Source organism: Motacilla alba, chromosome 2 (genome assembly GCF_015832195.1).
Source record: "Motacilla alba alba isolate MOTALB_02 chromosome 2, Motacilla_alba_V1.0_pri, whole genome shotgun sequence".
Taxonomy (NCBI): domain Eukaryota; kingdom Metazoa; phylum Chordata; class Aves; order Passeriformes; family Motacillidae; genus Motacilla; species Motacilla alba.
The window spans coordinates 9487633-9501273 of record NC_052017.1 but is presented as its reverse complement, the minus strand read 5'-3'; the positions used below and the strand labels follow the sequence as shown (position 1 = coordinate 9501273).

The 13641-nt window shown below is 41.3% G+C and overlaps 1 protein-coding gene across 4 annotated transcripts in view; it reads left to right on the top strand.

Annotated features, from left to right (window-relative positions):
- The first annotated feature begins 1056 nt into the window (after positions 1-1056).
- ESYT2 (extended synaptotagmin 2) overlaps positions 1057-13641 on the top strand; it is an 80728-nt gene continuing 68143 nt past the window's right edge. Inside the window, exon 1 of one of the 4 annotated variants that reach the window (XM_038123697.1) lies at positions 1057-1566. In XM_038123697.1, the coding sequence (XP_037979625.1) occupies positions 1213-1566 (354 nt within the window). In that variant the 5' untranslated portion in view covers positions 1057-1212. The remainder of the gene's footprint in view (positions 1567-13641) is intronic. The other 3 variants (XM_038123707.1, XM_038123716.1, XM_038123727.1) reach the window with 3 other exon arrangements.

Genomic DNA, 13641 nt, shown 5'->3' with positions numbered 1-13641 from the left:
ATAGGAAGTCTCAAAGTCCTACACGTTTTGTGAAAATTGGCATCTGAAGAGATGAGAAAGAATCATCATTCCCACTAAGTGAAAGGTTAGCTATTTAAAGAAAAAAAACCCCACAAAACAAACAAACAAACAAACACCCCCCAAAAAAATAAACCCCACAAACTTCTGGTAAATGCTGAGTTTAATCTGTGTGTACCAGCAAACTGATTAGGACCTGATAGCTAAGGATAAGCAACAGCTGCCTCTTATGAAACTCGTGGCTACATCAAAGTTATTTGAAAAGGTAAAGAAATGATAAGAAGAATTGTGTGAGAACCAGGATTTAAAGGGATACTGGACGCAAGCCTGTTATAAAATCAGCTTTTTCGGTTTAACAAATCCCAAGACAGTGGGTGCCACCCTCGGTACTCGTGTGTATTAACAAGATGACAGAGGAGGCAGCTTTAGGTGAGGATGTGTGAGCAAAACTTCAGGAAACACCTGTTGTAACTCAGGCGCGGAGTGACCAGGGTCTGGTCCCTCCGAGGCATTGATCAGTCTTTTCTTTAATAACACCCATCAGGGGAGATCAAAGCGAGACACGAAGGCTGTCATCGAAGGGCGTAACAGGTAGAAACCATCCAGCCGCGTAAGTGACTGAAGAGAACGGGAGACGGAGTGGTTTGTCCATGAGGAAGCGCACACGCGCCTTTGCACCCTCGTTTTGCTCCTGCCATCCACCCAGAGCCCCTTTCCTGGCGGTGGCCCCAGAGCCGCGCTCTTTTTGCCGCATTCCCGGCGGCCGCGCAGCGATGGCCGCGGCCCCGAGAGCAGCCGGGCAGGGGCCCCGAGCGGACGCGGGTCCCGGCGGCAGCGCGAACCCGCGCTTCCCGGGCAGGCCGGGGAGGAAGGGATGAGCGAGCGGCGGAGGGGAGGGGAAGAGGCTGCCCGGGGCGGGGGAGGCGGCGAGCAGAGGCGTTCGTGCGGCGGCCGGGCGCCAATAGCGGCGGTCGGGGCCGAGCCGCCTCCTCCCGGCGGCAGCGGCGGTCGGAGCTGGGCCGGCCGAGCCCGGAAGCGGCGGCGGGTGGTGCCGGAGCGCGGTGAGCGGGGCCGGGCGCGGGATGCGAGGAGGCGCCGCCGCCGCCCTGCCCCCTGCCCGCTCGCAGCCAGCGCCCCAGGAGGAGGAGCAGCGGGAGGAGCGGCAGCAGCAGTAGGAGCCGCCGCTGCGGTAGCATGAGCGGGGCAGCCGCTAAGCAGCCCCCCGGCGCGGGGTCCGCCGCGGAGCCCGCCGCGGAGAACGCGGCGGCTGCGGACCCCGTGCCGGAGTCGCCTCCACCGCTGCTGAGCGTGGACGTGACGGGATTGGTGTCGCAGTTTGCGAGGAGCTTCGTGCTGATCTTCCCCGTGTATGTGCTGGGCTACCTGGGGCTGAGCTTCAGCTGGGTGCTTATCGCCCTGTGCGGGCTCTTCTGGATCCGCAGGCACCGCGGCGGCAAAAGCTCCCGCCTGGGCCGGGCGCTCGCCTTCCTGGAGGACGAGGAGGAGGCGGTGCGGCTCAGCGTCTCCTCCGCGGATCTGCCTGCGTGGGTGAGTGGCCAACACCCTTCGGCGCTGCCGCGAGCACCCGCGCCCGGCGGGCCGGGGCCTGTTACCTCCCCGGGACCTGCGTGACACCCAGCCCCGCCGCGCTCCCCCCCGCCCCGGGACGCGGGGCTGCGCCACAGGCCGGAGCCCCGGAGCCGGCCTGGCGGGAAGGGTGAGGGCATTGCATCTCCCGCGCCCCATGGCTGCTTGTCCCGCTTCGCCAGCCGGTTCCGAGACGGTGCAGCGGCGGGAGCGTGTCCCTTCCCTGCCGTTCTCCTTCCGCCGGGGTGGCCTGTCCGTGCCCCCGCCGCCCGCTCCGCTGCGCCCGCGGCGCTGACGGCGGTGACAGCCTGAGCCTGCCGTGGCCGGGGTTCCCCTCGCAGAAATAAACTTTGCTGCAGGGTTTGGGTTTCCTTCCCCTCAGGTGCCAGTGACACGCGCGGCTTGGTTCTTGGTCTCTGCAGAACGCAGATGTCGCGGCTTGGGCCGTTCCTTACAAAGTTGAGATGAGAGGGAAATAGAATCGGGCTCTTAATGCTGTTAAGTCTCTCAGTAGAGTGTTGCCAGACGGGGGATGAACCAGAAGTGAGGTGCTGTTTCTGAGTGGTTTCAGGTCTGTGACATGAGGACTAAGGGACAGGGGCTGTGGTGGTTTTATTTGTGCACTGATATGGTGGGGTTTTCTAAAGGCTTTCTCCAAATCTTCCTTTGAAAGTTTTAGGCTTTTTACAAGGTCTTCATAACTAACATTACTTACTTTTTTTGTTTTAGCTTAAATCCAGCTTCAAAGTTGAATGGCTTTTGTTTGTAATTTCTCCTTTGGAGGATTAATGATGTTTTTGATGCAGCTGCCAGTGCCAGTGTGCACCCAGGCCTGCCTGTGCCCTGCTCTGCCCCCCGTGATGTGCTGTGCAGAGCTTGCTCTCTCAGTGCCCATACCCGAAATCTTGAGCGTTTCTGCTGATTCTTTCCATGTGATTCCTTTATTGACTGCTCTCTGCTCCTGACCTAAAGTCACCCACATCTCTCCGAGGGACTCTTTGCCGTGACTGTGCATCCAGCAGTGCTGAGATGATAAGAGTCTAAGTAGCTGTTTCATGTGGTCAGATTGCAATACCTGATGTGAACTGTTCTAGCTCCACTAAGGAAGTTATAGGAGAGAACAGAGTGGGTAGGTGTGAGACTGGAGGCTTTTACTCCTCTTCCATCATATCTTTTGCCAAAGTTCTGGTGGAAGATCATTGTAAAAATGAGTGCAGCGTACAGGAGAGATTAAATGTTTTTACCTCTTGAAGCAGAGATGTGAGTCTCAAATCATGTTGTTAATAGCTCTTACATTACCTATGTGTTGTGTTTGGTTTTTCCTGTAATCACATGGCAATATAATGGAAATTTTCTGATGCTGTATTTAAAATGAATTAATTGAAGCTAGATATGTAGAGGAGGCTTGTATATAGTAACAATCTGCTGGTAACTAAGCCATAGATATTCAAGCTTAGTGCTGTGTGTAAGTTCTATTTCAAGTTGCAATTCCTTACTTTGATAAATTAGCAATTAATTTCTGGGTAGAGTTGTCCAAATAACTAAAGATTTGGAAAGGGGCCTCCTGATTGAAGTCAGAGGCAAGAAAAGAGTTGAGTGCTGGCTGCAAGCACCTGCATAAATCCTATGGCATTGTGAGAAAGCAATTGATCAATATGCCAGGTGTCCCAAAAGTGTGACCCTCTCAGACACCAGTTGGCAAATGGATGTAGATTTTTTTTTTGGCTGTAGATTTGTATTTGTTATTTTTTTCTTCCTTCTTTATCCATGTTCTTAAATTTTAAAGGTCTTGGTTCTTTTCTTTCTGTATATGCTATGTTCTGGAAGCATCCTTTTTTCAAATAAAAGTACCTTCCAGAATAAATGCAATCTGGAAAAAGGAAGACTTCTGAAAATGTGCTTAAATCAAAAGTGGTCTTCAATGTCTGCTGTCATAGTCCTTAAGGTTTATGTGAGTCTTATACTGCTTCCATAATTCATCTTGAAAAACTACTATTGTTCTTCCTTCTGCATTATGTGTATTCTCCTGGAGATTTATGAATTTCAGTCATATTTGAAGTAACAGCTACTGGATGGAACCTGAGATTGCTGATGGAGATCAGCTTTATCCATCTCAGTATGAACTCCAAACTGAAGGATTTTCTGTGGGTTTCTGTTATGGAAATAAATTTTAAATTGCTTGAGTAGGGCATTGCTGTATTTTAAATATAGGAAACTTTGTACTCTTCTGGGACTGATACTGAGGTGTTATAAGCCATTTTTCAGCTAAAATTATGTGGTATCTCAAAGATTCATGTGGTATCTTTCTGTGCCCTTGATTGGAGAAGAGCTTTAGCTTTGTGTGTTAGGTATGATTCCCTTTCCACACACACCTTGGTATTGTCTGTTAGTGGTTCATATTAAGTACTCAGTAATACTGCATTGAGTTATTTATTTTAAAGAAAGTGATTATTTTAAGAGAATGTTTTTCTGCTGGCAATATGCTCAGTTGCAGTTTGAAAATGATACAGTTGGGCCACCACACTAGATAGAGTTTGTAATGTTAATTATTAGTTTCCTAAATTAGACTTACTTCTTCCGTGAGCAGGTGGTTATATATCAGGAATATTCTGTACTGTGCATGTAAAATGAATAAATTCAACATGAATACTAGTTATGTTACTTAAAATGTCAACACAGAATTAACTACAAATAAGTATGCATTGAAAAATACCACATTTACTGTCTTAAAAAATAAGATCTGTACTCACAGACTTGCTAACATGTAGTTATAGCTGTGCTGCGTGTTGGAAAGGTGTCACTGATTATATGGGGTAGGAGGGAGCAGAGGTGGGTGCTTTTTCAAACAATTTAGAACTAGGCAGCAAAACTTACAATGAGAAAGAACTGGAGATCAAAATTGTCTTTAAATAGAGATATTTTAAGACTTGAAAAAGTCTTTAGAGAAAGACATTTTCCCTTTATTTGCAGCATTTTTATGCACCAGATGTATTTTATACTGGAATGAATGTAATTTAGACACAAACATGTATATAAGGAAAGTGGCAGCTTAAGTGTCACTACATAGAGGAGCAAAGGTAGGAAACCAGGACTCTTAAGTTTTTAAAGGCCAGGTATCATATTGCCTTTTATTTTAAAAATGGTAATGGAATTTAGTAATCTAATAATAACAAATTTACTTTGTTCTTTCTCAGATCAGCCGAAAAAGTTAATCTAATTTTTCCATTTTAGCAGTGGTTCTTGTTGCTTAGTGCCACTTTCATAACATGCCAACATACCATGTTCAACATGTTTTTGGATTAGTGAAACTTTGGCTCCTATTTTCTTCAATACACAGATAAAAAGCCATGCTGAATTTGTTTTCCCCAGATTAAACGTAAATTTGGCCTGGTACCAGGAGCTGTATCTATGTGCAGTCTGTCAGCAATCAGCAGGTGACCAAAATAGGAACAAATCTTAGCATTTTTAAAGAATTTATTCTGAAAACAGATTTAGACATTTTTTTGTAGTCCTATTTATTATACAGAAACTGAAGTACTGTATGTGATTGTAGTAAAAGTAGTGACATGCTAGAACATTAATTACAAGTCTGCTGTGCCATTTTGGGCCCTACACACTTGCTAAAGTTTCTGCTCTAGTTTGGAGTGATTTTGATATTCTTGTTTTATTTTCTCATCTACTTAAGAAAAAGGAAGAAGCCTGCCTAAATCTAAATAGCTGTCATCACCTTCTAAATTAAACTTACTTGGAGTACTATTATAAAGAAATCTGGTAGGTCTTCTTTCTCATGAGAAGCTGTATGAAGTTTTTTCAGGTTATGAGTATTGTGGGTCACCACTGAACTGCTGTACCACTGCTACACCTAGAGAAAGGAGATAATGTCTAATTATATGGTTAGAACAACAGAGACTTTGGTTTTTACTGGTATTGGAAAGGCAGAGCCAGTGTTCGTGGAAGAAAAGTGGTTTGGTAGCTCTAACTGCAGGATCACACCTGTACTGAGTGATGTTTGCAGAGAAGGTTGAGGTGGTTCTGCTCTTGTGTGTGGTTGATATCAAGATTTCTTGATGATGCAGAATCAAACTTGCTGTCTAGATCTTAGATGGATGGTTCAGGACAGGAGTCTTCAAAGAACCCCTGCTGATGGATGTTATGTACTCAGTAAACCTGATAAACAGGTGGACTTCTGCAATGCAATGTGTGTTATTTGCTATAGAAAAAAGATGTTCCTCTTCTCCTTTTACCTTTGGTTGCTGCTGTTACTGCTGCAGCTGTAGGAACTGTAGGAGGGTTTTTCTGCAGCATATGAAATTTGAAGACGCTGAGACATTGTGACACATTCTTCTGATCTGTTCTCCAGCTCAGTTGGCTATGTTAGGTGGAATTTACCAAGGGGTGATTTATAAGGAAAATGACTCCCATGTACAGTAACTTAGTGTTAAGCAGGATCTTCTCAGTTTGGGTGGTGAGTACTGCAGGTGGCCATTGCTCTGGGCTGCCAGCCTGCATCGGAAAGGGTGAAGAGATGTGAGTAAGAATAGAGTAATAACTTGTGAGTGCTTAACAACTGAACTCTGCGTCCTTCTGCCTGATTATTTTTCATTTTAAACTGTGTTCTGTTCTAGCTGATTCATAGTATATGAATATGCACATCTGTGTATTGTGGGTTGTGTGTGTTTTTGTGGTTGGGCTTTCTTCTTAAAGGAAGAAGTTTAATTTGTTTCAATATTACTTCTTGAAATTTAGGTAACCTGAGTGACATCCTAAGAGTATCCCATGGTTAGGAGAAATGTAAATGATGGGTTTGGGAATGGAGAACCAAAGGGAAAAAAATATTAGACAATTGATCCTATCTCCCTGTTTCTCAGAGTTTTCAAGTTGAGTGTGTTAAAGCTACGCTGAGACAATATCTGTCCCAAAACACCTTCTCTCACGTAGTAATGTGGTGAGCCTCACCATGTGATTCATATATAAAGATCCCTTTCCAAAATATTTATGGTAGAAACCTTCATGTTGAGTTGCTGTTTATGAACATGCTATCAAACTACTAAAGAAAAATATCAGCCTTAAAGTATTAGTACACCTCTGGAACTCTGTAGACACTGGCTTTCTAAATGAGTACGTATAATGCATTCTTTTTTAATCTAATTATTATTACATAAAAATTACTGCTGAGTTTTGGAACTACTGTAAATGTTCTTTAAATATGCAGTTTGTCTGAATAACTAAAGTAGATGTGTACAGGTCTCTTCAGTTTTTTGTTAGCTCATTTTTTTTTTTTTTTTATTTTGCATTTTAGTCTGCTAGTGTAGTTTCCATGCCTAAGTGCCTTTGCATATAAGGACTGGCCCATCTTCAATCATGTTTGAGAATGCAGGAGTCAGAAAGATCTTGTTGGTAGAGACTGAGGTTGTGTGGAAGAGAAAGAAACCTAGGATAACAGTCCACCTTTTCTGCCTCTACTGCAAGATTCTTTTCATTTAAAATTACAACTGCTTTTTGAGTTTGCTGGCATATCACAGTGTCGTGGGGTATGTAATCTAAGTTCTTTTATTTATTTTTTTTTTAACGTGAGAACTTTCTGGGAAGTTGCATCAGGATTATTGTCAAAACATTTTCATTGCAGTTTATAGGCATGAAAGCCTGTTTTATACATGTGAAGTATTCTTTGGTGTCCTGTTCTTTTTCTTCAAAATGAAAGAAGAGGTGGTGTGTTGTTTCTGGTAAGATAAATTTCTTTGACTTATAATTTGGTTTATATGAAAGTTTTTATCTCCCATTTATCAATTCATCACTAGGTCTCTAGTTGCTGAAATTGCCTTTGGCATAGCTTCCTTTGAGCTTTGCTGGCCATGTACCCATGCTGAATCTGTTTATTTTTAAAAAAACTTTCTTTCAAATAATAGCAAGTTTTAAAAGTATGCTTATTTCTAAATATCCTCTGTTGTGTCTGAAAGAGTTTGTCAGAGTCTTATAACTGTATATAAGGTTCTGAAAGCAAAATTTAATGATTATGAACTAATCTATGCCACTGATTTGGTATGTTCTGATATGTAGATAAAAGGAAGTCAGTAAAAGAATGTGATTCTTCTGGACGTACTACAGAAATAATCTATTTGGTGTGAGACACAGCTAGATGCAGAGTTGTTTGACCCGTGGTATCTTATCTTCGTCTTTGCTTTTCTCTACTGTTGGGAAGTATAAATTAAATCTGATACTCCCCTTTCCTAAGGAAGTGGAGAATGGACACCCCACCAGCAGCTTTGGAGCTTTCCTGTGGCCTAGCAGGGGCCAGCTTCTAAGGGAGCAGAATTTCAAATGTAGGGTGTGTAGGGCTGCTTTTGCACATTCCAGGTAAATACTGTGCCACTTCAAAGGAGAAAATTAAATCCTTATCTTTCGCTGCTGTTTGTGAGCACTTAATGAAAATAAAGGCTATACAGAGTTGGTGTGTTCAACATAAATTGAAATGTGAATAACACTGGGGAAACAGTGCTTTGATAAGAATAAGGGGAGTGTTTTTATTTTAAACAACTGTTTGAATTCAGTAAATTCTGAAACTGAACTGTTTTGTAGAGGTCTGACACTTTATCATTTGTATAGCTTTTAGATCATAAGGCACTTTGATTCTGGGTAAGACTTTTTTCACTTGAATGAGTAGCGAGTTCTGTGGAGTTGAGAAAGAAAATGTTTGATAAGAAACAAGAGGGAGGAATTAAACCAAGAATTTGCTAAAAGTGTGTGAAATGGTGAAACCCAGTTGCCAGATTCATGTGGGTTTTCTTCTGGCCACGTTCTCTCTGTTTCTTAGCTGGCAATAATGGATCATCAGGAGTGGAAAGAGGGGTTGCACAAACTTGCCCCATTAGCTAGGGACTTATCTGATAGTAGTCTTCTACTGCATTGACTGGAGTTAATTCAGATTTAACTTGCTTTGTAAGGACCTCATTACAAAAGCGAGGTTCAAGAAATAGGAGTCGTTTCCTGGCTTTAGGGGCCTGTGTTAAACCAGCACACTAGCCTTGGGAAGTCTGTTCCATTTACCTCAGCTTTGCAAGATACTTTTTGATCCCTTGTTCCTTTATAAAGGCCTTAAAATTTCCATTCTAATGTCAGGGTTCAGGTAAGAAGCTGTGTCCCATCTCTTGAATCCCATTAATAGGGTGCCTGGGCGAGGGAAGAAGGTTCCTAAGCCTTCTTGCGCATCATTTGATCCCCATCCCCAGCCTACTTCTAGTGTTTTATTCCCAACAGCTTTACCAAGCATCATGTACCAGTCTTTTAGTCTTTGTTACATTGATGGAGTTTTAATTTCCTTTCATTTTTAATAGCACAGTGGTTTTTTTTTTTTTTTGGTTGGTTGGTTTGGCTTAGTTCTCTCTATGTGCTTCCTGTAATACAGTTAAAAGTTAGAGCAACAGCAAGATTATTAAAGCTTTTTTCCACTTCGTCCTTGTTTCGGATAATTTGAATTTTAATTGTAGGCTCTGCTCTGCATTCCTGCATTCATGCTTGTGGCAGAGAGGATCGGGGGGGTTACTAAAGGGACTGATTCTGCAGTTTCAAAGTGAAGTAAATGTGCACTCTCCTGACAAAAAGGATGTTCTGCATCCAACTGCACTTTCCCAGTGCCACCTTGTGCCAAAATTAGAATTTACTTGGCCAACTAATTGTGAGTTTTCTGCCAAGCTGGGTGTTCAGCTGGATTAGTTTCATGAGTTTACTATGAGACCACAAAAGTGCCAGTGCCTACAGAAGGGAAGTGGCGGAAGCCTGAGCTCAGGTTTAAAGTGAGATGGAGCAATGGCCTGCACAAAGAGGCTGTTCTTAGAAAAAGGGTAGAAAATAATGCTGCTGAGGTATCTTTGTGGGGAAGCAAAGTTTGAATGGAAGCTGTTTATAATGTCAATTTGCATATCTAACTTCTTTTATAACATTTATAATATTTTTTAGCATTTTGTCTAATTATCAGGCATATAAACTCTCAGCATTTTGATTCAGCTTAAAATTTGATCATGTTTTTAGTGCATTATTAGATTGGAGCAACTCCAGAAGTCTCTTCTTACCTGAATTATTCTATCATTTACTGTTTGTTTCGAGCTGTCATTTAAATTAGCTTTCAGTCTCTAGTTATGGCTTACAAGTGATGAGTAATCTTTCCTGCATAAAATACAACTATTTGCTTAAATATTAAGCGTACTAGCAAGAAAAAAAATTAAAAAGAGGCTGTCTTTAGACAGGTGTTTTGTTGGATGTTTTGTGACACCTTTTAAATCATTCAGATGCTTGTCAGCTAAGTAGATAGTATTAAGAGTTCTGTGCAGCAAATGCTAAAACACACTATTTTTCAAATGGAACTTCTGTTGTATAAATAACCTTTGTAAGACCAACGTTCCCATATAATGAGTCATTGCACAAAGTTTTGTCTGCTACACCCTGATGTGACTACAGAGTTTTCCTTAAGACCTGAAAATCTGAAACAGGACTGATGGTTTTCAGCTGAAGCAGCCTGGCTTTATGTGCCATGAAGTTGTTACTATACTAGAAGCACGAAACTAGTTTTACTTGGCTGAAAATAACTGTCATATGACAGGCAAGACGTGCATTGTCATTTGGCTGTCCTTATCGTATAGCAGCATGGGTCGAGTTTACATTAGTTCAGTTGCAGCACTTTTACCTGAGAGATTTACATTTGCAGTGTAAATTGCATAACTTTTGGCATCTGTTTATGTGAAAACTTCAGCTGGAGTCTAGTACAGAGTACACTATTGTTTTCATAACCTTTGTTTGCATTCCTTTAGTTAGATACTGGCTCAGTGAACTATTCAAGCAGACTGAGATAGTTTCCGCTGAGAAAATTTTGAAAGATGCAACGCAGAATATAAAATTAAATGTATTGATAATCCATTGTGTTGTATTCTGTCCCTGTCAGTCCTTAGGGGGAAGATGGGAAGAAGGTGAATGTCTAAGAATGCCGTGCCTTTCTGTTTAATTTTTAAAGTAAACACAAGCTATGCTGAAGCATGAAGGTAGCTCAAAAACCTTGCTTGCTCGGATTTGAATTAATTATGCAGCGTTATGATCCACAATTCTGCTCTTAAAGTTTGTAGGTGATCTTTTTAAAAATAGCTTACTAAAAACAAAATAATTGTGTGGAGGAAAGCTTTGCAGCGAGAGCTGAAATGGAACTTCACATCTCAGAGAGCTCACAGCTTGCTTTATATTTAAGCATTATTACTGCTTCTTAGTACTACAAGGTTCTTCCTGCCTTATTTCAGATCTGCAGAGCTTGATAGAAAAAACCCCATGTGTCTATGCTTTCTCAGATGCCCTTCTTCACTTAGCATACTCTGTAGACCAGTGAATGAGTTTACAGCTTTATATCCAAAAGCTTGACAAGAACTCCTGTGGTTTGTTTTTATTCTGCAGGGGAGACTATGAGAAGACATGCTCTGAGCTGTGAGGTTTTGTGCAGACTTCAGGGCAAACTCTCAGGACTTGTTGGTGTTTAGGATGTTTGAGCTCTCTGCATGTTTCAAGCTGACTGTTAATATAATGAATGTAATGATACAAATGATTCAAATGAGGAAATGTCTTCTCTTCCTTTGTTAGTATTTCCTAATGCAGTAAGCTTGCTGGTCCAGAATTTTGAAAAACTATAATTTGTTTTGAGGCAAGTCTTCCTTCCTCCCCCAGGCTGTTGATTCATCTTGTTAATTGTTGAAGTAGAATGCTAATTCTAGTGTGTGGCTAGGAAGTTGCCTTAGTCTAGTTAAGAATTTTATGATGCAGACGAAATTTGTATCCTAAAATGTGGTGTTCCTCACTCAATGACTTTCTCCTAAAATACTTGAACTAGAAAAAGAATGCTTTTCCACCCACCCACCCTCTGCCAGTTAAATATCAAATGGCAGCCAGGAAATGATAAGAGAGTGTTTCATGGGGGGAACAGAAAACCAGTCCTCTGTCATCTGACTCGTATGTGTTAAAAGAATATTCAATAGAGATTGATATATTAGATTAAATTGTAGTAATTTCTGGTTCTCTATTTGTTCATGATAATCTTTATATTGGTTTATATTTTAGGGGAGTTATTTGGGCTTTTGAAAGTGTTTGGGTTTCGTTTTTCTTTTAAGGATGTGCTAGGTATGAGTACACTGTTGATGTGAATGTGCCTAAACTGTCCATGTGCATTTGATAAAATCACTTATTTCTGTCATGTTCATGTAAGTGTTTATAATAGGAATTAATTTTCTAGTACATTTGACCATGTATAAAGTTTTGTAAGAAGTTGCATATAATATATGCTTGTTTTCAGGTCTTAACATAGATGTCTAATAACATAAAACATACTTGCCAACAATTGTTTCTCAGGTCCTTTGTGTTTTTAAAGTTTTGCGATTATAGTTGACATTTATTTCAATTGTGTCCTATCTTTCGTGTATTCAAGTGAATAACCAAAATGTTACCAATTAGTTCTTTTTGTTACTTTTGATTTAACAAAAGAAAAGCCTTAATGAAGTTTTTTCTTGTTCATTCACTAAGGTAATCTATTACACACAGATCCATAGTGACAGCCTGACAGTAGATCTGATTTAGAAGTTGCTTAGTTTACAAGTAAAGTTTATTTAAGATCGTGTACTTTAATTTTGGTATTTGAGAGCTGAGGAATTACAAAAGTGTTCTTTTAAACAATATTTCAGTGTTCTGTGATTTGCTCCCAGTGCACACAAGTTGTTACTGGTCTGCCTGGTACCTGCTGCCTTTATGCTGAACTCCTTGGTTTTCTGGCACAGCCAGTGAGGAAGTCTGACAAAATAAATTTGACAAAGTGCTTGAACCTCTGTTGGGTTTAGGGAGAGGGTCTGCACAGTGGTGTTCTGGATACGATGCAGGAGGGGCAGACAACTGTAGGGGGCAGTTCTTGTTTGGGAATAATTGTAGACTGGACCTTCAAGGACTAATGGGTAATTTTAGATGATGTTAAAACATTTACCAAGGGAAATGGGCAATAGGAAGACTTGAAGGAATACTGGAAGGCAGTCTCTATTGGCTCTGATGGGAAGTGCCTGAACTTTCATCTTCATTCACTTTGAGCGAGTTTGGTGTTTGTGATGTAGAATATTTAGCAGATATTTTGTAGAACTTTTCTTAGTGTAAGTGGAGGTATTTGTACTTGAACTCTGCTAAAGGGGTGGAAGTGATTGCAGCTTTAAAGCATTTATCGTTGACTGAAATAAGATTGATTCACATCTATGTCCTCAGGGAGCAAGCTGGTAAACTGTAGGTTCAATTTATTGGAGAGCAGTAGAATGTATTCACTTGCCAAAGAGAGAAGATTAGTTCATCAGTGTTCCTAAAATTAATGGGTTTTAAGCTCTGACAAGTCACTCTGGAATTTCCTTTGCTGTAAAGTTCTGAGTCTTGATTCCCATGTAACACATAAGATTGTAGTTCAGTTTTAACATGTAAGAACTTACAAGGTCATTGCTTTCTTATTGGTGACTTGCAGTGCTAGGGGAAATGGTTTTTCTTTTTGTCAACCCCAGTTGTCTGGAGGGTTTTAGTTTGTTCTAGTTTTCTTTTCCAGCAAAGTTATGAACTGCAGCTCTGCTTTCTGCTACTGTGGTTGTTTGCATTGTCAGCCACATGGAAATAACATTCCTGCCTGTCATGTTCCAGCAGAGAAGGGAATGTATAAGTAAAGCTCTTACATTGTGATCTCCCACTGAGTAAGTAAAATAGAAAAAGCTCTTGACTTGAAGCAGTCCAGGTTAGTCAATGACAAGGGATTTGAGATGTCACTATTTTAAAAGAAAGTAACTATATGAGCTTGTGACAATTGAAATAAATATATTTTCCAACATAGTTTACAAGTTAATTTCGGTTGTTGTGGTTTGACCCTGGCTGGATGCCAAATCCCCACCAAAGTTGTTCTGTCACTCCCCTCCTCAGCTGGACAGGGAGAAAAGTGCAGTGGAAAAGTTTGAGGATTGAGATAGGGACAGGGAGAGACATCATTTACCAGTTACCAAT